General features: G+C 46.2%; 1 protein-coding gene across 1 annotated transcript in view; it reads right to left on the reverse strand.

Annotated features, from left to right (window-relative positions):
* LOC148535141 (cholecystokinin receptor-like) overlaps nucleotides 1-24,156 on the reverse strand; it is a 62,362-nt gene extending 38,206 nt beyond the window's left edge. The window contains exons 1-2 of the mRNA XM_088464491.1: nucleotides 23,877-24,156; nucleotides 21,550-21,814 (exon numbers count right to left, since the gene is read on the reverse strand). Coding sequence (XP_088320617.1) covers nucleotides 21,550-21,814; nucleotides 23,877-24,156 — 545 coding nt within the window. The remainder of the gene's footprint in view (nucleotides 1-21,549; nucleotides 21,815-23,876) is intronic.
* Between the last annotated feature and the right edge of the window lie 1,632 nt (nucleotides 24,157-25,788).

Below are 25,788 nucleotides of genomic sequence, written 5' to 3' on the forward strand. Positions count from 1 at the left end.
ATCCACACAATAAGCTCACTGACACTGACACAATAAGCTCCCTCATATATATACAATAAGCTCCCTGTCAGTGACACAATAAGCTCCCCCACATCCATACAATAAGCTCCGTGACACTGACACAATAAGCTCCCCCACATCCATACAATAAGCTCCGTGACACTGACACAATAAGCTCCCCCACATCCATACAATAAGCTCCCTGACACTGACACAATAAGCTCCCCCATATCTGACACAATAAGCTCCCCCACATCCACACAATAAGCTCCCTGACACTGACACAATAAGCTCCCTCATATATATACAATAAGCTCCCTGTCAGTGACACAATAAGCTCCCCCACATCCATACAATAAGCTCCGTGACACTGACACAATAAGCTCCCCCACATCCATACAATAAGCTCCGTGACACTGACACAATAATCTCCCCCACATCCATACAATAAGCTCCCTGTCACTGACACAATAAGCTCTCTGAGTGTGACATCCAACATCCATTTGATCCTAAAAGTAACACAACAGCAGTACTGTCACCTATATAGGGACAATTAGCAGCTACCATGTAGGCTATGGGGACGGTAGTGTGCTCCTTCTGCTGGACTTCTTCTCTCCCCTATCATTTCTATCTCCTGTCCTGAACAAGCTACTTCCCTGTACAATTCCTCCCTTACTTCTGCTCTTGATTCTGTTGCTCCAGCAATAACTACTCACCCTGGCAGATCCACACCACAACCCTGGCATTCCAAATGCACCAGATACCTACAAAAGTGTTCAAGAATTGCAGAGCGTCAGTGGAGAAAGTCACGCTCTAAGGCTGACTTCCTCCATTTCAAATTTATTCTCTCTTCCTACAGTGCTGCCCTGTCTCTCTCCAAACAAACATATTTCAAGAACCTCATCTACTCCCAGTCCTCAAACCCCCGTCGTCTCTTTGCAACTTTCAACTCCCTACTCTGCCCTTCCCCTCCTCGCATTCCCTCCTTGCTCTCTGCCCTCGACTTTGCCACCTACTTTAAATCTAAAATTGACTCCATACGTGAATACATCATATCCCATCAGACCCTCAGCATTCCTCCCCTTCCTTGCCCTTACCACCCCTCCCCTTCTGTCTCACCAACTCTGACATCCTTCTCCCCTGCTTCTGGAGAGGAAGTCATGGCCCTCATCCGGTCCTCCCCTCCTTCCACCTCCCCTCTTGAACCTATCCCTTCCCGTCTCCTCTCCCACCTGTCTCCTTCTGCCTGTTCCCATCTGGCTCACCTACTTAATCTCTCCCTATCATCTGGAACTGTTCCTTCTGCATTCAAACATGCTCTTGTCTCCCCCATTCTTAAAAAACCTACCCTTGATCCTAACATACTTTCCAACTATCGACCCATCTCTCTTCTCCCTTTTGGTTCCAAACTCCTTGAGCGTATTGTCTACAACCGCCTTACCACCTTCCTTTCCTCCCACTCCCTCCTTGACTCATTTCAATCTGGCTTCCGATCTCTCCACTACACTGAAACTGCCCTCACAAAAGTCAGCAACAACCTCCTTGCCACCAAATCCAAGGGCCACTACTCTCTGCTCATTCTCCTTGATCTCTCTGCTGCATTTGACACTGTAGACCACCCTCTCCTTCTGCAAATCCTTTACTCTCTCGGTTTACGTGGCACTGCCCTCTCCTGGCTGTCCTCCTACCTCTCTGATCGTTCCTTCTCTGTGTCCTCTCATGACTCCTCTTCCCCTCCACTTCCACCAACAGTAGGAGTTCCCAAGGTTCTGTTCTTGGACCTCTCCTTTTCTCCCTATATACATCCTCTTTAGGTGAACTCATTAACTCCTTTGACCTCCAATATCATCTCTATGCAGATGATACTCAAATTTACCTTTCCACCCCTGAGCTCTCCCCCTCGCTCCTTACCCATATCTCCAACTGTCTCTCTGCTGTCTCTTCGTGGCTGTCCCAGCGCTTCTTAAACTTAACATGTCTAAGACTGAGCTGATCATCTTCCCACCCTCTTCCACTACATCACTTCCCACAATTTCATTATCTATTGATGGCACAACTATCTCCTCTAGCCCCAAAGTGCGCTGTCTTGGAGTTATCCTAGACTCCTCCCTCTCTGTTAAACAGCACATTCAGCACTTCTCGCAGTCCTGCCGTTATCACCTAAAAAATATCTCCAGGATTAGACCCTTCCTCACCCAGGATGCCACTAAAACCCTCATCCACTCACTGGTCATATCCAGATTGGACTACTGTAACCTTCTCCTAGCTGGCCTCCCAGTCTCTCACCTCTCTCCACTACAATCGGTTCTCAATGCTGCTGCTCGGCTCATCTTCTTCTCCAGACGTTCTACATCTGATTCCCCTCTCCTTCAAGCCCTACACTGGCTCCCCTTCTCCTTCAGATGCCAATTCTAGGTTCTTACATTCGCCTACAAAGCCCTCACCAAATCCTCTCCCGCATACATTTCTGACCTTCTCTGCCCGTCCACTTTGCTCAACTAATGCACGCCGCCTCTCTTTCCAACTGATTACTTCCTCCCACTCCCGCATCCGAGATTTTGCCCGTGCTGCTCCCTACCTTTAGAATGCTCTCCCTCTCCCTATCAGACTCTCCACCTCTCTACAAATCTTCAAACGGGCTCTCAAGACCCACTACTTCATCAAGGCCTTTCAGCTCTCATCCTAAGCCACCTCATGTTCTTTCCTTCCTATCTTCCCCTTCTGTGTCACGCCTGTCTGTCTGCCCCTCCACTGAGAAAGTAAGCTCTCACGAGCAGGGACCTCTTCCCTCATGTGCTTCTCTTTACATTTTCTTCCACTCTCTACTCCCCATTAGGGCACCTAACACGGGACCGCCAATTCCCGGCAGCTTATTGTGAGTGCTTTAATCACTATTTCAGCAATGTATATAAGTTGTGTCCTTGTCCTGCACTGTAATGTACTGTAAGTTACATGTTTCTTGTTCGCCTATTAGTTATATGTACGATGTAAGGCGCTGCGGAACACTTGTGGCGCCATATAAATAAAGGATAATAATAATAATAGAGACAATTAGCTGCTACCATGTAGGCTATGGGGACAGTAGTGTGCTCCTTCTATAGCCGGTTATCTGCTGCCAATGTAACTATAGAGACAATTAGCAGCTACCATGTAAGCTATGTGGACGGTAGTGTGCTCCTTCTTATACACCAGTTACCTGCTGCCAATGTAACTATAGGGACAATTAGCTGCTACCATGTAGGCTATGGGGACGGTAGTGTGCTCCTTCTATAGCCGGTTATCTGCTGCCAATGTAACTATAGGCACAATTAGCAGATACCATGTAGGCTATGGGGACGGTAGTGTGCTCCTTCTATAGCCGGTTATCTACTGCCAATGTAACTATAGAGACAATTAGCAGCTACCATGTAGGCTGAGGGGACGGTAGTGTGCTCCTTCTTATACACTGGTTATCTGCTGCCAATGTAACTATAGGGACAATTAGCAGATACCATTTAGGCTATGGGGACGGTAGTGTGCTCCTTCTATAGCCGGTTATCTGCTGCCAATGTAACTATAGAGACAATTAGCAGATACCATGTAGGCTATGGGGACGGTAGTGTGCTCCTTCTATTGCCGGTTATCTGCTGCCAATGTAACTATAGAGACAATTAGCTGCTACCATGTAGGCTATGGGGACAGTAGTGTGCTCATTCTTATAGACCAGTTACCTGCTGCCAATGTAACTATAGGGACAATTAGCTGCTACCATGTAGGCTGAGGGGACGGTAGTGTGCTCCTTCTTATACACTGGTTATCTGCTGCCAATGTAACTATAGGGACAATTAGCAGATACCATGTAGGCTATGGGGACGGTAGTGTGCTCCTTCTATAGCCGGTTAATTGCTGCCAATGTAACTATAGAGACAATTAGCTACTACCATGTAGTCTCGGGGATGGTAGTGTGCTCCTTCTATAGCCAGTTATCTGCTGCCAATGTAACTATAGAGACAATTAGCTACCACCATGTAGTCTCGGGGATGGTAGTGTGCTCCTTCTATAGCCGGTTATCTGCTGCCAATGTAACTATAGGCACGATTAGCTGCTACCATGTAGGCTGTGGGGACGGTAGTGTGCTCCTTCTATAGCCGGTTATCTGCTGCCAATGTAACTATAGCACAATTAGCTGCTACCATGTAGGCTATGGGGACAGTAGTGTGCTCCTTCTATAGCCGGTTATCTGCTGCCAATGTAACTATAGGGACAATTAGCAGCTACCATGTAGGCTATGGGGACGGTAGTGTGCTCCTTCTATAGCCGGTTATCTGCTGCCAATGTAACTATAGGGACAATTAGCTGCTACCATGTAGGCTATGGGGACAGTAGTGTGCTCCTTCTATAGCCGGTTATCTGCTGCCAATGTAACTATAGAGACAATTAGCAGCTACCATGTAGGCTATGGGGACGGTAGTGTGCTCCTTCTTATACACTGGTTATCTGCTGCCAATGTAACTATAGGGACAATTATCTGCTACCATGTAGGCTATGGGGACGGTAGTGTGCTTCTTCTATAGCCACTATAGCCGGTTATCTGCTGCCAATGTAACTATAGGGACAATTAGCTGCTACCATGTAGGCTATGGGGACAGTAGTGTGCTCCTTCTATAGCCGGTTATCTGCTGCCAATGTAACTATAGGGACAATTATCTGCTACCATGTAGGCTATGGGGACGGTAGTGTGCTCCTTCTATAGCCGGTTATCTGCTGCCAATGTAACTATAGAGACAATTAGCTGCTACCATGTAGGCTATGGGGACAGTAGTGTGCTCCTTCTATAGCCGGTTATCTGCTGCCAATGTAACTATAGGGACAATTAGCTGCTACCATGTAGGCTATGGGGACGGTAGTGTGCTCCTTCTTATACACTGGTTATCTGCTGCCAATGTAACTATAGGGACAATTAGCTGCTACCATGTAGGCTATGGGGACGGTAGTGTGCTCCTTCTATAGCCGGTTATCTGCTGCCAATGTAACTATAGGGACAATTAGCTGCTACCATGTAGGCTCAGGGGGACGGTAGTGTGCTCCTTCTATAGCCGGTTATCTGCTGCCAATGTAACTATAGAGACAATTAGCAGCTACCATGTATGCTGAGGGGACGGTAGTGTGCTCCTTCTATGGCCGGTTATCTGCTGCCAATGTAACTATAGGGACAATTAGCTGCTACCATGTAGGCTATGGGGACGGTAGTGTGCTCCTTCTATAGCCGGTTATCTGCTGCCAATGTAACTATAGGCACAATTATCTGCTACCATGTAGGCTATGGGGACGATAGTGTGCTCCTTCTATAGCCAGTTATCTGCTGCCAATGTAACTATAGAGACAATTAGCTGCTACCATGTAGGCTATGGGGACGGTAGTGTGCTCCTTCTATACCCGGTTATCTGCTGCCAATGTAACTATAGGGACAATTAGCTGCTACCATGTAGACTATGGGGACGGTAGTGTGCTCCTTCTATAGCCGGTTATCTGCTGCCAATGTAACTATAGAGACAATTAGCAGATACCATGTAGGCTGAGGGGACGGTAGTGTGCTCCTTCTAATACACCGGTTATCTGCTGCCAATGTAACTATAGGGACAATTAGCAGCTACCATGTAGGCTATGGGGACGGTAGTGTGCTCCAACTATAGCCGGTTATCTGCTGCCAATGTAACTATAAGGACAATTAGCAGATACCATGTAGGTTATGGGGACGGTAGTGTGCTCCTTCTATAGCCGGTTATCTGCTGCCAATGTAACTATAGGGACAATTAGCAGATACCATGTAGGCTATGGGGACAGTAGTGTACTCCTTCTATACCCGGTTATCTGCTGCCAATGTAACTATAGAGACAATTAGCAGATACCATGTAGGCTGAGGGGACGGTAGTGTGCTCCTTCTATAGCCGGTTATCTGCTGCCAATGTAACTATAGGGACAATTAGCAGCTACCATGTAGGCTGAGGGGACGGTAGTGTGCTCCTTCTATAGCCGGTTATCTGCTGCCAATGTAACTATAGGCACAATTAGCTGCTACCATGTAGGCTATCGGGACGGTAGTGTGCTCCTTCTATACCCGGTTATCTGCTGCCAATGTAACTATAGGGACAATTAGCAGTTACCATGTAGGCTATGGGGACGGTAGTGTGCTCCTTCTATAGCCGGTTATCTGCTGCCAATGTAACTATAGAGACAATTAGCAGCTACCATGTAGACTATGGGGACGGTAGTGTGCTCCTTCTATAGCCGGTTATCTGCTGCCAATGTAACTATAGAGACAATTAGCAGCTACCATGTAGGCTATGGGGATGGTAGTGTGCTCTTCTATAGCCGGTTATCTGCTGCCAATGTAACTATAGGGACAATTAGCTGCTACCATGTAGGCTATGGGGACAGTAGTGTGCTCCTTCTATAGCCGGTTATCTGCTGCCAATGTAACTATAGGCACAATTAGCAGATACCATGTAGGCTATGGGGACGTTAGTGTGCTCCTTCTATAGGCGGTTATCTGCTGCCAATGTAACTATAGAGACAATTAGCTGCTACCATGTAGGCTGAGGGGACGGTAGTGTGCTCCTTCTTATTCACTGGTTATCTGCTGCCAATGTAACTATAGGGACAATTAGCTGCTACCATGTAGACTATGGGGACGGTAGTGTGCTCCTTCTATAGCCGGTTATCTGCTGCCAATGTAACTATAGAGACAATTAGCAGATACCATGTAGGCTGAGGGGACGGTAGTGTGCTCCTTCTAATACACCGGTTATCTGCTGCCAATGTAACTATAGGGACAATTAGCAGCTACCATGTAGGCTATGGGGACGGTAGTGTGCTCCAACTATAGCCGTTTATCTGCTGCCAATGTAACTATAAGGACAATTAGCAGATACCATGTAGGTTATGGGGACGGTAGTGTGCTCCTTCTATAGCCGGTTATCTGCTGCCAATGTAACTATAGGGACAATTAGCAGATACCATGTAGGCTATGGGGACAGTAGTGTACTCCTTCTATAGCCGGTTATCTGCTGCCAATGTAACTATAGAGACAATTAGCAGATACCATGTAGGCTGAGGGGACGGTAGTGTGCTCCTTCTATAGCCGGTTATCTGCTGCCAATGTAACTATAGGGACAATTAGCAGCTACCATGTAGGCTGAGGGGACGGTAGTGTGCTCCTTCTATAGCCGGTTATCTGCTGCCAATGTAACTATAGGCACAATTAGCTGCTACCATGTAGGCTATCGGGACGGTAGTGTGCTCCTTCTATACCCGGTTATCTGCTGCCAATGTAACTATAGGGACAATTAGCAGTTACCATGTAGGCTATGGGGACGGTAGTGTGCTCCTTCTATAGCCGGTTATCTGCTGCCAATGTAACTAAAGAGACAATTAGCAGCTACCATGTAGACTATGGGGACGGTAGTGTGCTCCTTCTATAGCCGGTTATCTGCTGCCAATGTAACTATAGGCACAATTAGCAGATACCATGTAGGCTATGGGGACGGTAGTGTGCTCCTTCTATAGCCGGTTATCTGCTGCCAATGTAACTATAGAGACAATTAGCTGCTACCATGTAGGCTATGGGGACGGTAGTGTGCTCCTTCTTATACACTGGTTATCTGCTGCCAATGTAACTATAGGGACAATTAGCAGATACCATTTAGGCTATGGGGACGGTAGTGTGCTCCTTCTATAGCCGGTTATCTGCTGCCAATGTAACTATAGAGACAATTAGCAGATACCATGTAGGCTATGGGGACGGTAGTGTGCTCCTTCTATAGCCGGTTATCTGCTGCCAATGTAACTATAGAGACAATTAGCAGCTACCATGTAGGCTATGGGGACAGTAGTGTGCTCCTTCTATAGCCGGTTATCTACTGCCAATGTAACTATAGAGACAATTAGCAGCTACCATGTAGGCTGAGGGGACGGTAGTGTGCTCCTTCTTATTCACTGGTTATCTGCTGCCAATGTAACTATAGGGACAATTAGCAGCTACCATGTAGGCTATGGGGACGGTAGTGTGCTCCAACTATAGCCGTTTATCTGCTGCCAATGTAACTATAAGGACAATTAGCAGATACCATGTAGGTTATGGGGACGGTAGTGTGCTCCTTCTATAGCCGGTTATCTGCTGCCAATGTAACTATAGGGACAATTAGCTGCTACCATGTAGACTATGGGGACGGTAGTGTGCTCCTTCTATAGCCGGTTATCTGCTGCCAATGTAACTATAGAGACAATTAGCAGATACCATGTAGGCTGAGGGGACGGTAGTGTGCTCCTTCTAATACACCGGTTATCTGCTGCCAATGTAACTATAGGGACAATTAGCAGCTACCATGTAGGCTATGGGGACGGTAGTGTGCTCCAACTATAGCCGTTTATCTGCTGCCAATGTAACTATAAGGACAATTAGCAGATACCATGTAGGTTATGGGGACGGTAGTGTGCTCCTTCTATAGCCGGTTATCTGCTGCCAATGTAACTATAGGGACAATTAGCAGATACCATGTAGGCTATGGGGACAGTAGTGTACTCCTTCTATAGCCGGTTATCTGCTGCCAATGTAACTATAGAGACAATTAGCAGATACCATGTAGGCTGAGGGGACGGTAGTGTGCTCCTTCTATAGCCGGTTATCTGCTGCCAATGTAACTATAGGGACAATTAGCAGCTACCATGTAGGCTGAGGGGACGGTAGTGTGCTCCTTCTATAGCCGGTTATCTGCTGCCAATGTAACTATAGGCACAATTAGCTGCTACCATGTAGGCTATCGGGACGGTAGTGTGCTCCTTCTATACCCGGTTATCTGCTGCCAATGTAACTATAGGGACAATTAGCAGTTACCATGTAGGCTATGGGGACGGTAGTGTGCTCCTTCTATAGCCGGTTATCTGCTGCCAATGTAACTATAGAGACAATTAGCAGCTACCATGTAGACTATGGGGACGGTAGTGTGCTCCTTCTATAGCCGGTTATCTGCTGCCAATGTAACTATAGGCACAATTAGCAGATACCATGTAGGCTATGGGGACGGTAGTGTGCTCCTTCTATAGCCGGTTATCTGCTGCCAATGTAACTATAGAGACAATTAGCTGCTACCATGTAGGCAATGGGGACGGTAGTGTGCTCCTTCTTATACACTGGTTATCTGCTGCCAATGTAACTATAGGGACAATTAGCAGATACCATTTAGGCTATGGGGACGGTAGTGTGCTCCTTCTATAGCCGGTTATCTGCTGCCAATGTAACTATAGAGACAATTAGCAGATACCATGTAGGCTATGGGGACGGTAGTGTGCTCCTTCTATAGCCGGTTATCTGCTGCCAATGTAACTATAGAGACAATTAGCAGCTACCATGTAGGCTATGGGGACAGTAGTGTGCTCCTTCTATAGCCGGTTATCTACTGCCAATGTAACTATAGAGACAATTAGCAGCTACCATGTAGGCTGAGGGGACGGTAGTGTGCTCCTTCTTATACACTGGTTATCTGCTGCCAATGTAACTATAGGGACAATTAGCTGCTACCATGTAGGCTATGGGGATGGTAGTGTGCTCCTTCTATAGCCGGTTAATTGCTGCCAATGTAACTATAGAGACAATTAGCTACCACCATGTAGTCTCGGGGATGGTAGTGTGCTCCTTTTATAGCCAGTTATCTGCTGCCAATGTAACTATAGAGACAATTAGCTACCACCATGTAGGCTGTGGGGACGGTAGTGTGCTCCTTCTATAGCCGGTTATCTGCTGCCAATGTAACTATAGAGACAATTAGCAGCTACCATGTAGGCTATGGGGACGGTAGTGTGCTCCTTCTATAGCCGGTTATCTGCTGCCAATGTAACTATAGAGACAATTAGCTACCACCATGTAGGCTGTGGGGACGGTAGTGTGCTCCTTCTATAGCCGGTTATCTGCTGCCAATGTAACTATAGAGACAATTAGCAGCTACCATGTAGGCTATGGGGACGGTAGTGTGCTCCTTCTATAGCCGGTTATCTGCTGCCAATGTAACTATAGGCACAATTAGCTGCTACCATGTAGGCTATGGGGACAGTAGTGTGCTCCTTCTATAGCCGGTTATCTGCTGCCAATGTAACTATAGAGACAATTAGCTGCTACCATGTAGGCTATGGGGACAGTAGTGTGCTCCTTCTATAGCCGGTTATCTGCTGCCAATGTAACTATAGGGACAATTAGCTGCTACCATGTAGGCTATGGGGACAGTAGTGTGCTCCTTCTATAGCCGGTTATCTGCTGCCAATGTAACTATAGAGACAATTAGCAGCTACCATGTAGGCTATGGGGACGGTAGTGTGCTCCTTCTTATACACTGGTTATCTGCTGCCAATGTAACTATAGGGACAATTATCTGCTACCATGTAGGCTATGGGGACGATAGTGTGCTCCTTCTATAGCCGGTTATCTGCTGCCAATGTAACTATAGAGACAATTAACAGATACCATGTAGGCTGAGGGGACGGTAGTGTGCTCCTTCTAATACACCGGTTATCTGCTGCCAATGTAACTATAGGGACAATTAGCAGCTACCATGTAGGCTATGGGGACGGTAGTGTGCTCCAACTATAGCCGGTTATCTGCTGCCAATGTAACTATAAGGACAATTAGCAGATACCATGTAGGCTATCGGGACGGTAGTGTGCTCCTTCAATAGCCGGTTATCTGCTGCCAATGTAACTATAGGGACAATTAGCAGATACCATGTAAGCTATGGGGACAGTAGTGTACTCCTTCTATAGCCGGTTATCTGCTGCCAATGTAACTATAGAGACAATTAGCAGATACCATGTAGGCTGAGGGGACGGTAGTGTGCTCCTTCTATAGCCAGTTATCTGCTGCCAATGTAACTATAGGGACAATTAGCAGCTACCATGTAGGCTGAGGGGACGGTAGTGTGCTCCTTCTATAGCCGGTTATCTGCTGCCAATGTATCTATAGGCACAATTAGCTGCTACCATATAGGCTATCGGGACGGTAGTGTGCTCCTTCTATACCCGGTTATCTGCTGCCAATGTAACTATATGCACAATTGGCAGTTACCATGTAGGCTATGGGGACGGTAGTGTGCTCCTTCTATAGCCGGTTATCTGCTGCCAATGTAACTATAGAGACAATTAGCAGCTACCATGTAGACTATGGGGACGTTAGTGTGCTCCTTCTATAGCCGGTTATCTGCTGCCAATGTAACTATAGAGACAATTAGCAGATACCATGTAGGCTGAGGGGACGGTAGTGTGCTCCTTCTGATACACCGGTTATCTGCTGCCAATGTAACTATAGAGACAATTAGCAGATACCATGTAGGTTATGGGGACGGTAGTGTGCTCCTTCTATAGCCGGTTATCTGCTGCCAATGTAACTATAGAGACAATTAGCAGATACCATGTAGGTTATGGGGACGGTAGTGTGCTCCTTCTATAGCCGGTTATCTGCTGCCAATGTAACTATAGAGACAATTAGCAGATACCATGTAGGCTGAGGGGACGGTAGTGTGCTCCTTCTATAGCCAGTTATCTGCTGCCAATGTAACTATAGGGACAATTAGCAGATACCATGTAGGCTATGGGGACGGTAGTGTCCTCCTTCTATTGCCGGTTATCTGCTGCCAATGTAACTATAGAGACAATTAGCTGCTACCATGTAGGCTATGGGGACAGTAGTGTGCTCATTCTTATAGACCAGTTACCTGCTGCCAATGTAACTATAGGGACAATTAGCTGCTACCATGTAGGCTGAGGGGACGGTAGTGTGCTCCTTCTTATACACTGGTTATCTGCTGCCAATGTAACTATAGGGACAATTAGCAGATACCATGTAGGCTATGGGGACGGTAGTGTGCTCCTTCTATAGCCGGGTAATTGCTGCCAATGTAACTATAGAGACAAATAGCTACCACCATGTAGTCTCGGGGATGGTAGTGTGCTCCTTCTATAGCCAGTTATCTGCTGCCAATGTAACTATAGAGACAATTAGCTACCACCATGTAGGCTGTGGGGACGGTAGTGTGCTCCTTCTATAGCCGGTTATCTGCTGCCAATGTAACTATAGAGACAATTAGCTGCTACCATGTAGGCTATGGGGACGGTAGTGTGCTCCTTCTATAGCCGGTTATCTGCTGCCAATGTAACTATAGAGACAATTAGCTGCTACCATGTAGGCTATGGGGACAGTAGTGTGCTCCTTCTATAGCCGGTTATCTGCTGCCAATGTAACTATAGGCACAATTAGCTGCTACCATGTAGGCTATGGGGACGGTAGTGTGCTCCTTCTATAGCCGGTTATCTGCTGCCAATGTAACTATAGAGACAATTAGCTGCTACCATGTAGGCTATGGGGACAGTAGTGTGCTCCTTCTATAGCCGGTTATCTGCTGCCAATGTAACTATAGGCACAATTATCTGCTACCATGTAAGCTATGGGGACAGTAGTGTGCTCCTTCTATAGCCGGTTATCTGCTGCCAATGTAACTATAGGGACAATTAGCAGCTACCATGTAGGCTATGGGGACGGTAGTGTGCTCCTTCTATAGGCGGTTATCTGCTGCCAATGTAACTATAGAGACAATTAGCAGCTACCATGTAGGCTATGGGGACGGTAGTGTGCTCCTTCTTATACACTGGTTATCTGCTGCCAATGTAACTATAGGGACAATTAGCTGCTACCATGTAGGCTATGGGGACAGTAGTGTGCTCCTTCCATAGCCGGTTATCTGCTGCCAATGTAACTATAAGGACAATTATCTGCTACCATGTAGGCTATGGGGACGGTAGTGTGCTCCTTCTATAGCCGGTTATCTGCTGCCAATGTAACTATAGAGACAATTAGCAGATACCATGTAGGCTGAGAGGACGGTAGTGTGCTCCTTCTAATACACCGGTTATCTGCTGCCAATGTAACTATAGGGACAATTAGCAGCTACCATGTAGGCTATGGGGACGGTAGTGTGCTCCAACTATAGCCGGTTATCTGCTGCCAATGTAACTATAAGGACAATTAGCAGATACCATGTAGGCTATCGGGACGGTAGTGTGCTCCTTCTATAGCCGGTTATCTGCTGCCAATGTAACTATAGGGACAATTAGCAGATACCATGTAAGCTATGGGGACAGTAGTGTACTCCTTCTATAGCCGGTTATCTGCTGCCAATGTAACTATAGAGACAATTAGCAGATACCATGTAGGCTGAGGGGACGGTAGAGTGCTCATTCTATAGCCGGTTATCTGCTGCCAATGTAACTATAGAGACAATTAGCAGATACCATGTAGGCTATGTGGACGGTAGTGTGCTCCTTCTATAGCCAGTTATCTGCTGCCAATGTAACTATAGGGACAATTAGCAGCTACCATGTAGGCTGAGGGGACGGTAGTGTGCTCCTTCTATAGCCGGTTATCTGCTGCCAATGTATCTATAGGCACAATTAGCTGCTACCATGTAGGCTATCGGGACGGTAGTGTGCTCCTTCTATACCCGGTTATCTGCTGCCAATGTAACTATAGGGACAATTAGCAGTTACCATGTAGGCTATGGGGACGGTAGTGTGCTCCTTCTATAGCCGGTTATCTGCTGCCAATGTAACTATAGAGACAATTAGCAGCTACCATGTAGACTATGGGGACGGTAGTGTGCTCCTTCTATAGCCGGTTATCTGCTGCCAATGTAACTATATGCACAATTAGCAGATACCATGTAGGCTATGGGGACGGTAGTGTGCTCCTTCTAATACACCGGTTATCTGCTGCCAATGTAACTATAGAGACAATTAGCTGCTACCATGTAGGCTATGGGGACGTTAGTGTGCTCCTTCTATAGCCGGTTATCTGCTGCCAATGTAACTATAGAGACAATTAGCAGATACCATGTAGGCTGAGGGGACGGTAGTGTGCTCCTTCTAATACACCGGTTATCTGCTGCCAATGTAACTATAGAGACAATTAGCAGATACCATGTAGGTTATGGGGACGGTAGTGTGCTCCTTCTATAGCCGGTTATCTGCTGCCAATGTAACTATAGAGACAATTAGCAGATACCATGTAGGCTGAGGGGACGGTAGTGTGCTCCTTCTATAGCCAGTTATCTGCTGCCAATGTAACTATAGGGACAATTAGCAGCTACCATGTAGGCTATGGGGACGTTAGTGTGCTCCTTCTATAGCCGGTTATCTGCTGCCAATGTAACTATAGAGACAATTAGCAGCTACCATGTAGGCTATGGGGACGTTAGTGTGCTCCTTCTATAGCCGGTTATCTGCTGCCAATGTAACTATAGGCACAATTAGCAGATACCATGTAGGCTATGGGGACGGTAGTGTGCTCCTTCTATAGCCGGTTATCTGCTGCCAATGTAACTATAGAGACAATTAGCTGCTACCATGTATGCTATGGGGACGTTAGTGTGCTCCTTCTATAGCCGGTTATCTGCTGCCAATGTAACTATAGAGACAATTAGCAGATACCATGTAGGCTATGGGGACGGTAGTGTGCTCCTTCTATAGCCGGTTATCTGCTGCCAATGTAACTGTAGAGACAATTAGCTGCTACCATGTAGGCTGAGGGGACGGTAGTGTGCTCCTTCTAATACACCGGTTATCTGCTGCCAATGTAACTATAGGGACAATTAGCAGCTACCATGTAGGCTATGGGGACGGTAGTGTGCTCCAACTATAGCCGGTTATCTGCTGCCAATGTAACTATAAGGACAATTAGCAGATACCATGTAGGTTATGGGGACGGTAGTGTGCTCCTTCTATAGCCAGTTATCTGCTGCCAATGTAACTATAGAGACAATTAGCAGCTACCATGTAGACTATGGGGACGGTAGTGTGCTCCTTCTATAGCCGGTTATCTGCTGCCAATGTAACTATAGGCACAATTAGCAGATACCATGTAGGCTATGGGGACGGTAGTGTGCTCCTTCTATAGCCGGTTATCTGCTGCCAATGTAACTATAGAGACAATTAGCTGCTACCATGTAGGCTATGGGGACGTTAGTGTGCTCCTTCTAATACACCGGTTATCTGCTGCCAATGTAACTATAGAGACAATTAGCTGCTACCATGTAGGCTATGGGGACGTTAGTGTGCTCCTTCTATAGCCGGTTATCTGCTGCCAATGTAACTATAGAGACAATTAGCAGATACCATGTAGGCTGAGGGGACGGTAGTGTGCTCCTTCTAATACACCGGTTATCTGCTGCCAATGTAACTATAGGGACAATTAGCAGCTACCATGTAGGCTATGGGGACGGTAGTGTGCTCCAACTATAGCCGGTTATCTGCTGCCAATGTAACTATAAGGACAATTAGCAGATACCATGTAGGTTATGGGGACGGTAGTGTGCTCCTTCTTATACACTGGTTATCTGCTGCCAATGTAACTATAGGGACAATTAGCAGATACCATGTAGGCTGTGGGGACGTTAGTGTGCTCCTTCTATAGCCGGTTATCTGCTGCCAATGTAACTATAGAGACAATTAGCAGATACCATGTAGGCTGAGGGGACGGTAGTGTGCTCCTTCTATAGCCGGTTATCTGCTGCCAATGTAACTATAGGGACAATTAGCAGCTACCATGTAGGCTATGGGGACGGTAGTGTGCTCCTTCTATAGCCAGTTATCTGCTGCCAATGTAACTATAGGGACAATTAGCAGCTACCATGTAGGCTGAGGGGACGGTAGTGTGCTCCTTCTATAGCCGGTTATCTGCTGCCAATGTAACTATAGGGACAATTAGCAGATACCATGTAGGCTATGGGGACGGTAGTGTGCTCCTTCTATAGCCGGTTATCTGCTGCCAATGTAACTATAGAGACAATTAGCAGATACCATGTAGGCTGAGGGGACGGTAGTGTGCTCCTTCTATAGCCGGTTATCTGCTGCCAATGTAACTTTAGAGACAATTAGCAGATACCATGTAGGCTGAGGGGACGGTAGTGTTCTCCTTCTTATACAATGGCACATTGCAGAGCAGTAATATGCATTTTATACCAATTATTATATTCACCTTTGTAGAGCATTGCCATACTGTAAATAGTCTGCTCTCTGACACATATACAGCAGGGAACCTCACACTTTTATATCCCTGGGCAGACAAGAATGATATTTTACTGGACTTGCTTTGCCCAAACCTCTGCATTTCATTATGACATCTTTCCCCAAGGACGTTGCAGAAGACAGACAGCGCTGCCCAGGACAGACTGACTAGTGTGCTGCCTACTCTGCGGGTCACACCATCCCTAGGGCCAACGGATTGGTGGGCGTTAGGTTTCCATTATTAAATAGTACATGCCCCTAGTCCTCCTTTATATCTTTTTGTAATAATGTATTACAGGACCTGTAATGATAGCAGCGGGACCCTTCCAGGGAATGGGGGAAATGTCTGTAGACAGAGGAAGCAGCAACATGTAAATAAAAGACATTGATGTACAATACAGAGAAGAGAACAGGTAATAATGAGAGAAATGCCAGACAATCCCTAGGCCGAGAACGGAGAGGGAAATATCTTATTAATGTCTTTATATCGCCAGCATATTCGGTTGTCCTTATATCTTATACATAATGTAATATTATGCTGATAATATGATTATTTATTCTGGCAGACAGGACATAGATGTACAGTGATACAACATTATAATATATACAGTCAGGTCCATAAATATTGGGACATTGACAGAATTTTCAGATTTTGGCCTCTATTCACCACCACAATGGCTTTGAAATGAAACAAACAAGATGTGATTTACCTGCAGACTTTCAGATTTAATTTGAGGGTAATTACATCCAAATCAGGTGAACGGTGTAGGAATTACAACGGTTTCTATATGTGCCTCCCACTTTTTAAGGGGCCCAAAGTAATGGGACTATTAACTCAAAAGCTATTTCATGGACAGGTGTGGGCTATTCCCTCATTATTTCATTATCAATTAAGCAGGTAAAAGGTCTGGAGTTGATTCTAGGTGTGACATTTGCATTTGGAATCAGTTGCTGTCGACTCTCAATATGAGATCCAAAGAGCTGTCACTATCAGTGAAGCAAGCCATCATTAGGCTGAAAAATCAAAACAAACCCATCAGAGAGATAGCAAAAACATTAGGTGTGGCCAAATCAACTGTTTGGAACATTCTTAAAAAGAAAGAACGCACCAGAGAGCTCAGCAACACCAAAAGATCTGGAAGACCACGGAAAACAACTGTGGTGGATGACAAAATAATTATTTCCCTGGTGAAGAAAAACCCCTTCACAACAGTTGGCCAAATCAAGAACACTCTCCAGGAGGTAGATGTACATGTGTCAAAGTCAACAATCAAGAGAAGACTTCACAAGAGTGAATATAGAGGGTTCACCACAAGATGTAAACCATTGGTGAGCCACAAAAACTGGAAGACCAGATTAGAGTTTGCCAAACAACATCTAAAAAAGCCATTACAGTTCTGGAACAACATCCTATTGACAAATGAGACAAAGATCAACTTGTACCAGAGTGATGGGAAGAGAAGAGAAGGAAAGGAACTGCTCATGATCCAAAACATACCACCTCATCAGTGAAGCATGGTGGTGGTAGTGACATGGCGTGGGCATGTATGGCTGCCAATGGAACTGGTTCCCTTGTATTTATTGATGATGTGACTGCTGACAAAAGCAGCAGAATGAATTCTGAAGTGTTTTGGGCAATATTATATGCTCATATTCAGTCAAATGCTTCAGAACTCATTGGACAGCGCTTCACAGTGCAGATGGACAATGACCCGAAGCATACTGCAAAAGCAACCAAAGAGTTTTTAAAGGCTAAAAAGTGGAATGTTATGCAATGGCCAAGTCAATCCCCTGACCTGAATCCGATTGAGCATGCATTTCACTTGATGAAGACAAAACTGAAGGGAAAATGCCCCAAGAACAAGCAGGAACTGAAGACATTTGCAGTAGAGGCCTGGCAGAGCATCACCAGGGATGAAATCCAGCGTCTGGTGATGTCTATGCGTTCCAGACTTCAGGCTGTAATTGCCTGCAAAGGATTTGCAACAAAGTATTAAAAAGTGAAAGTTAGATTTAGGATTGTTTAGTTTGTCCCATTACTTTTGGCCCCTTAAAAAGTGGGAGGCACATATAGAAACCGTTGTAATTCCAACACCGTTCACCTGATTTGGATGTAATTACCCTCAAATTAAATCTGAAAGTCTGCAGGTAAAGCACATCTTGTTTATTTCATTTCAAAGCCATTGTGGTGGTGAATAGAGGCCAAAATATGAAAATTCTGGCAATGGGCCTGATTCAGAGCCGTTCGCTATTTGCGGTCGTTCGTTCAAAAACAAGGGGTGGCTATTCAAATGATCCGTTCGCAAATTGCAGTCTGTTCACACCTCTAAGTCTGAATGAGCGAGCAAAACATCCGCTCGTTTATTTGATAAAAGCGCCCCCTGGCCGCTCGCACCATACGTCATGTCCGCTATTTATTAGATTAATCGAGTACATCGTACAGCGTACGAACTGCTCGCTATTCTTGTGGTTGGTTTTTTCAACCGCTATTTTGCGAGCAGTTCTGAGTTAAAAAAAAAACAAGTGACGTGGTCAATGACGCTGCTGTATTAATTATGCACTCCCTTAAAACGCCCGTTTTGACCTTTAAGCACGCCTGCGTTCGAATTCCACTCCCCGTTTTCAAACACCTTCCCCTGTTACCACCCACATACGCCTCATTCTGTCACTCAAAATAGCAGGCACTCGCTTTATAGCGTACAAACGATTTTCGGCCGCACTGACTGGTTCACGCATGCGTACTAAAAACCGTACGCATGCGCAGATGTGCGAACATCGCTCGGAACGAGCGTACGGCCGCTAGCGAGCGGCTCTGAATGAGGGCCAATGTCCCAATATTTATGGACCTGACTGTATATTATATATATACATACACACAGCAGGTAAAATAAGTATTTGACACATCCACATGTTTCTCAGTAAATATATATGTAATGGGGATATTGTAATGATATTTTCTCCAAATGTAAACAACAACCCATGTAATCCACACATGCAAAGAGATCAAACCACATAGATGTCCATACATTAAGTTATGTGTAATAATGTGAAATAACACAGGGAAAAAGTATTGAACACGCTTACTGAAATTTATTGAATACTTTGTACAAAAGCCTTTGTTGGTAATGACAGCTATAAGACGCCTCCTGTATGGAGAAACTAGTCGCACGCATTGCTCAGGTGGGATTTTGGCCCAATCTTCCACACAAACAAACAGTCTTCAAATCTTATAGGTTCCGTGGCCTCTTCTATCAACTCTGGGCCTGATTCAGACCCGGTCGCAAGCGCTGAGCGCTCGCAACTGGGTCGATGGTGGCCCAGTGCGCATGACGGAGCCGGCTCCGTCGTGCGCATGTGTGAGACCCGGATAGCAACGGGCACTCCACCGCTCCGGGTCTCGTAACAAAGGGGGCGTGCTGTCGATGTTGAGTGACAGCACACCCCCTTTGGTGGGCGGGCCGGGGGAGTGGCTGCCCAAACGAATGCGTTCCCATGTGAACGCCTACCGTTTGGGGCCGGCCCCACCGACATCACTAGTGATGTCAGTGGGAGAGATTTCGGCTCTGTTTGAGCCGAAATCTCTCTGGGGCTTGCGGCAACGAGACGCTACCACAAGGGTCTCGTCGCAAGCCCGATGGTCGTGATGGTCTTGACCATCGCGACCGTTTTCCTGGCCACCTACAGCTATGCGAGCGGCCAGGTGGCCGTTCTAAAAAAAAAATAACCCGGCCCTGGTTCAGAGCGAGCGCTATGTCAGAGGGTCCGGCTCTGAATCAGGGCCTCTGATCTTTAGTTCTTACCATAGATTTTCAATTGGATTCAAGTCAGGTGAATGGCTGTGATTGGCTGTGATTGGCTGGGCCGTTCTAGCAGCTTTATCTTCTTTCTCTGATACCAGGTGAGAGTGTCCTTGGCTGTGTGTTTGGGATAATTGTCTTGCTGTAATGTCCGCCCTCATTTCATCTTCAGCATCCTGGTAGATGGCAGCAGATTTTTATCAAGAACGTCTTGGTACATTTTTTCATTCATTCTTCCTTCGAATAACATGAAGTATGCCAGCACCATATGCTGAAAACCAGCCCCACACCATGATGTTCCCACCTCCAAACTGCACTGTTGGTATGGTATTTTGGGGTGATGTGCAGTGCCATTTCTCCTCCAAACATGGTGTGTATTATGGCATCCATAGAGTTCAATTGTGGTCTCATCTGACCAGACTATATTCTCCCAGTATTTCACAGGCTTGTCCAAATGTTGTGCAGCAAACTTTAAACGAGCTTCAACATGGAGGAGGGGGGTGGCGCCGGACCCGGGGCCCCTCTGGAAGCCCGGGCCCGGGTAAACTGTACCAGCCTTCCCCCCCCTCTCGGCACCCCTGAGTGTGCATACGGGCCATGGCGGTTGAGAGCATTACTTACGGTTTTCTTTGAAACAATTGTACCTGCTAATTCCAGGTCTTTCTGAAGCTCTCCACAAGTGGTCCTTGGCTCTTGGACAACTGATAATTCTTTTCACTCCTTTGTCAGAAATCTTGCGAGGAGCACCTCGCCGGTTTATGGTGAAATTATGTTCTTTCCACTTCCGGATTATGGCCCCAACAGTACTCACTGGAACATTCTGAAGTTTAGAAATCCTTCTGTAACCAATGCCATCAGTATGTTTTGCAACACTAAGGTTGTGAAGGTCTTGAGAGAGCTCTTTGCTTTTACCCATCATGAGATGTTTCTTGTGTGACACCTTGGTAATGAGACACCTTTTTATAAGCTATCAGTTGGGACTGAACCAGTTTATATTAATTATCACTGACACGGGACAGGATTGCTTTCTAATTACTGATAGATGTCAGCTGGTGTCTTGGATTTCCATGCCTTTTTGCACTTCCCTTTCTTCATGTGTTCAATACTTTTTCCCTGTGTCATTTCACATTATTACACATAACTTAATTTATGGACATCTATGGTTTGATTTCTTTGAATATGTGGATTGCATGGGTTGTTGCTGACATTTGGTGAAAATTCATTACAATAGCCCCAATTACACATATATTTACTGAGAAAAATGTTGATGTGTTCAATACTTATTTTACCCGCTGTATATATGCTAAATCTGAGGGCCCACATTCAGAACCTCTCATCCTGCGCAGGATAAAGGGAACGCCAGCTGAGCGCGGTGGGGAATTTGCTGCACTTTGTCAGCAATAACAGCTGGATTTACATGACTTATAGGGAAGAGAGTATCCGTCACCGAGGGGACTAGCTCATAAAGCTGGACCTGTCCTCCAACCCCGAGAACGTACATCGGGGAAGATAATACCCCGTCTCAGCTTCTTCCTGTCTGTTTGCTATTAATGAAATAAATAATGATGGTGTCTGTTTATGGAGACTAAGTATGGAGAGATGGTGTGGCTGAAGGAGGGAGACTGAGTATGGCTCCAGCTAGTCACATACAGATAGACAATAGAGAGCATCTCACCATGCCTGCTGGACCTGGTCATTGGGCAACTGCAGCCGGCACTGGTAGCCCTGTCTGTTTCTTGCTTTTATGATGAACATCACCAATTTGTTGTAGACCAGGTATGGGATCATTATAACAATGGACAAGATCCAGGTGGCAGCGATGACCTTGTAGGCATGGGACCGGGTTTGCCAGACACGAGATTTCAAGGGATTGCAGATGGCGCTGTAGCGTTCAATGGCAATGGCCACCAGGTTGAAGGTGGAGACACTGACGGAGATACCTGTAAAGAGATGACGAGTGATTGGGGCTCAAAGCAACAATCCTGTGATGAACCGTAGGAGCGTTTCTTAACATAAATCGTGGTGGCAGACTACAAGAAAAAAATAACATCTCTTCTAAGGTTGCAATCAATGATTTATAAGCCTGCACAGTGTCAGGTAACTCACATGGTACATAATGTAGTGAGCAGCGTGGCTTGGGAAAATCGCTCTGAGCTCTATCTCGTGTGACATCCTCACCTTCATTCTCCCTTTCTGCCATCATATGACATGCTGTGATGTGTGTGTCATTTAGGGGTCTGGTCTGCAGCAATGAAGCATGACAATGAGGTCTATTCGTTATGTTAATTATCGGGGGGACCCCAATAATGAAATTACTAACTCATCGCAAGTTAATTACCGGAGCAATTCATCATTCGGAGACAGCTGATACGAAAATCTTTTCACTGCTCCTTTTGGGAGCTTAGTGCCGCTGGAGTCGACTGAGCAGTGCTAGTGTGCCTGCGTGTACTAGGGTTCATAAGGGCGCACAGAGACCCCGGCATCCGGTGGAAGGAGCCGGACAGGGGCGGAGGGATACGAAAGGATCCCTCTTCACAACCCGGGACTACATCCCATAGTGAAGAAGCAGGGTGAGCGCCGAGTGCGGGAGCAAACGCCATCTGATAATGGCGAATGCTCCCGCAGCCAAGCCCTGAAAATATTGTATTTACGGAGCTTGATGAATTTCTGTCCCCATACTAGTGTATGGGGACAGCGGGCCACATCGCAAGTGAAAGGTAAGTGGGTGAAATCTGTGATCTCTCCTGCATTATATTTTTGATGAATGGCCCCAAAACTTAATTTCTCCAAAAGCAGATGACAATGGGCCTGATTCAGACCCACTCGCGAGCGGCTGTCCGCTCGCAAGTGGGTCGATGTTATGGACTGAGCATGCGCACGACGGAGGGAGCTCCGTCGTGCGCATGCGCCAGACGCGACGAGCGAAGGAAAGTCCTTCGCTCGTTGTGTCCGATCAAAGGGGGCGTGCTGTCAATGTTGATTGACAGCACGCCCCCTTTGGTGGGCGTGCCGGGGGCGTGCCTCCCTGACGGGGGCGTTCCCACGGGAACGCCTCCCGTCAGAAGCCGGCCCACTGACATCACTAGTGATGTCAGTGGGAGTGATTTTGGCTCTGATAGAGCCAAAATCACTCCGGAGCTTGCGGTTGAAAACCTCAACCGCAGGCTCCGGCTCGCAAATTCCATGGTCGCGATGGTCTCGACCATCGCGACCATCACAATGCACGCTCGTATAGCCTGTGGGTGGTGACCCACAGCTATACGAGCGTCCAGGAGGACGCTCCATAAAAATGGAGGCCGGCCCTCATTCAGAGCGTGCGCTCTGCTCAGAGCGTACGGCTCTGAATGAGGGCCAATGTTCTTTTTCACCAGCTTTTGTAGAAATTAAGTGATTATGACCAGACCCCAATGTGTCTAATGTGAAGTCTGGATTCTTCATGGAGTTACTGTCTATAAATGGCCTGTTAGGGACAGATAGTGGCATTTATATAAAAAAACTGAATTATGGTCTATCCCCAAAACATACCCATATTTTTGGAGGATACCCGCAATTATTAAGTATCATCTGGATGTATCTGCTGTCACCCCCCCATCTTTGATCGCAAAAAGCATCCCCCATGGGTTTTAAAGGGGGCTATTAAATTGCAGAATTACCAACCTTAGGACGTGAAGCATTCCCGGAGCTTGGTCCCGGTATCCAACTCCATCTATGGGGCTACAGATCGCAACATTTTATGGGAGAGGGATCCATAGGATGCCCCCAGAGCAATCGCTGCTCGCACATGCAAAGTCTTATGAGGGCACATACACAGTACACTAGCACGTCTGGGTCTCACTGCTAACACTTTACTTTTACACTATCGGGGCTGCAGTCCCTGCATGTGAATACCAGCTCATTTCTCATTGCTGTGATATATGGCGATATGAAATGATAATTATCGTGACAAGGTCTCGAGCACTAATAAACACGCCCCACAGAGCCGGGGAATAGAGAGACCCTCACCCATAAAGTAAGCAGCAGTCTTGCAGATAACCTCTCCGAAGATGAAGTTCTCCATAATGTTGGGGATGAGGGTGAAGGGCATGCAGAAGAGAGACAGCATGATGTCGCTGACGGCCAGGGAGAGCAGGAAGGAGTTGGTGATGGTCCGGAGGCGTTTGTTCATCACCAGCACGATGATGATGAGAATGTTGCCGAAGACACTCAGAAGGAAGATGATGCAGTAGAGGAGGATCCTCACCCAGTTAAAGTCTGAAATGAGAAGATGTCCCGTCAGCGCCATAAGCCAGACAATACCCTCATCTCTATTACTCTCTTCTGGACATCAGTATCAAACCAACCAGTGGTTGGTTTGATACTGATGGTCCAGACCCTCTCTGGTCCTACCACCACCCCCACGTCATTCTGCCACCGGCAGGTGCACAGGTGCTGTACCCCATCATCATCATCTGCTGTAGAGGAATTACTATGAGTTACACCACCTATGCCATGTGCACCGGCTTCCAGAAATGTCCCCTAATATTATTGTGGTTTGAAGACTGAAATCTATAAATCTTTTAATACGTGAAATAGATCCAGCAGAAATAAATAATCATGATCTATACATCCATTATATAAAGATTGGTTTCATGGCTCATTAGCAATGGGCAGAAAAAATGTCATCCCAATCTGTCTGCGCAGGCGCTGTAAGACGTGTAACTGTGCCCCAGATCACCGCTGCACCAAGACACGCGCTCCGCTGGGAACTAGTACGAGGAGGGGAAAGTGCTCAGAGAATTCAAAGCTTTAAAGACCAGTGATTAGGAGATAAAATGGAGAATAAATACCTGGCACAAAGAGCCGCATCTACGGAGGACATAACACGGCGTACAAAGTATCCCGATAGGGACAAACTGCACAATGGATAGGATTCCATCACCCCCTCACCAGAAACACAAAAACATGCAAGCATGCACATACAGACAAATTCAAACACTCAGAGACACACAAATACAAACTCTCAGAAACACACACACACAAATACAAACTCTCAGAAACACACACACACACACAAATACAAACTCTCAGAAACACACACACACAAATACAAACTCTCAGAAACACACACACACACACAAATACAAACTCTCAGAAAAACACACACACACAAATACAAATACTCAGAAACACACATGCACAAATACAAACACACACACAAAGTATCCCGATAGGGACAAACTGGACTGATAACAAAGGGTGTGGATAAAAAGATAGACAATGTCTAGATAGACACCAGGGGCCAAGTGTAATAGGGTGAGAGATTACAAAATGTGACAGATTAGCTCGGCCAATGTAATAGAGTCCAAGAACATGGAAACTCGCCCCAATGTAATAGAGTCACAGAACATGGAAACTCGCCCCAACGTAATAGAGACAGAGAACATGGAAACTCACCCAATGCAATAGAGACAGAGAACATGGCAACTCGCCCAATGTAATAGAGACAGAGAACATGGAAACTCGCCCAATGTAATAGAGACAGAGAACATGGAAACTCACCCAATGTAATAGTCAGAGAACATGGAAACTCGCCCAATGTAATAGAGTCAGAGAACATGGAAACTCCCCCAATGTAATACAGTCACAGAACATGGAAACTCCCCCAATGTAATAGAGACCGAGAACATGGAAAAACTCACCCAATGTAATAGAGACAGAGAACATGGAAACACCCCCAATGTAATAGAGACAGAGAACATGGAAACTCCCCTAATGTAATAGAGACCGAGAACATGGAAACTCGCCCAATGTAATAGAGACAGAGAACATGGAAACTCCCCCAATGTAATAGAGACAGAGAACATGGAAACTCCCCCAATGTAATAGAGTCAGAGAACATGGAAACTCCCCCAATGTAATAGAGACAGAGAACATG

Source organism: Taudactylus pleione, unplaced genomic scaffold (genome assembly GCF_031769625.1).
Source record: "Taudactylus pleione unplaced genomic scaffold, aTauple2 ptg000060l, whole genome shotgun sequence".
Lineage (NCBI taxonomy): Eukaryota > Metazoa > Chordata > Amphibia > Anura > Myobatrachidae > Taudactylus > Taudactylus pleione.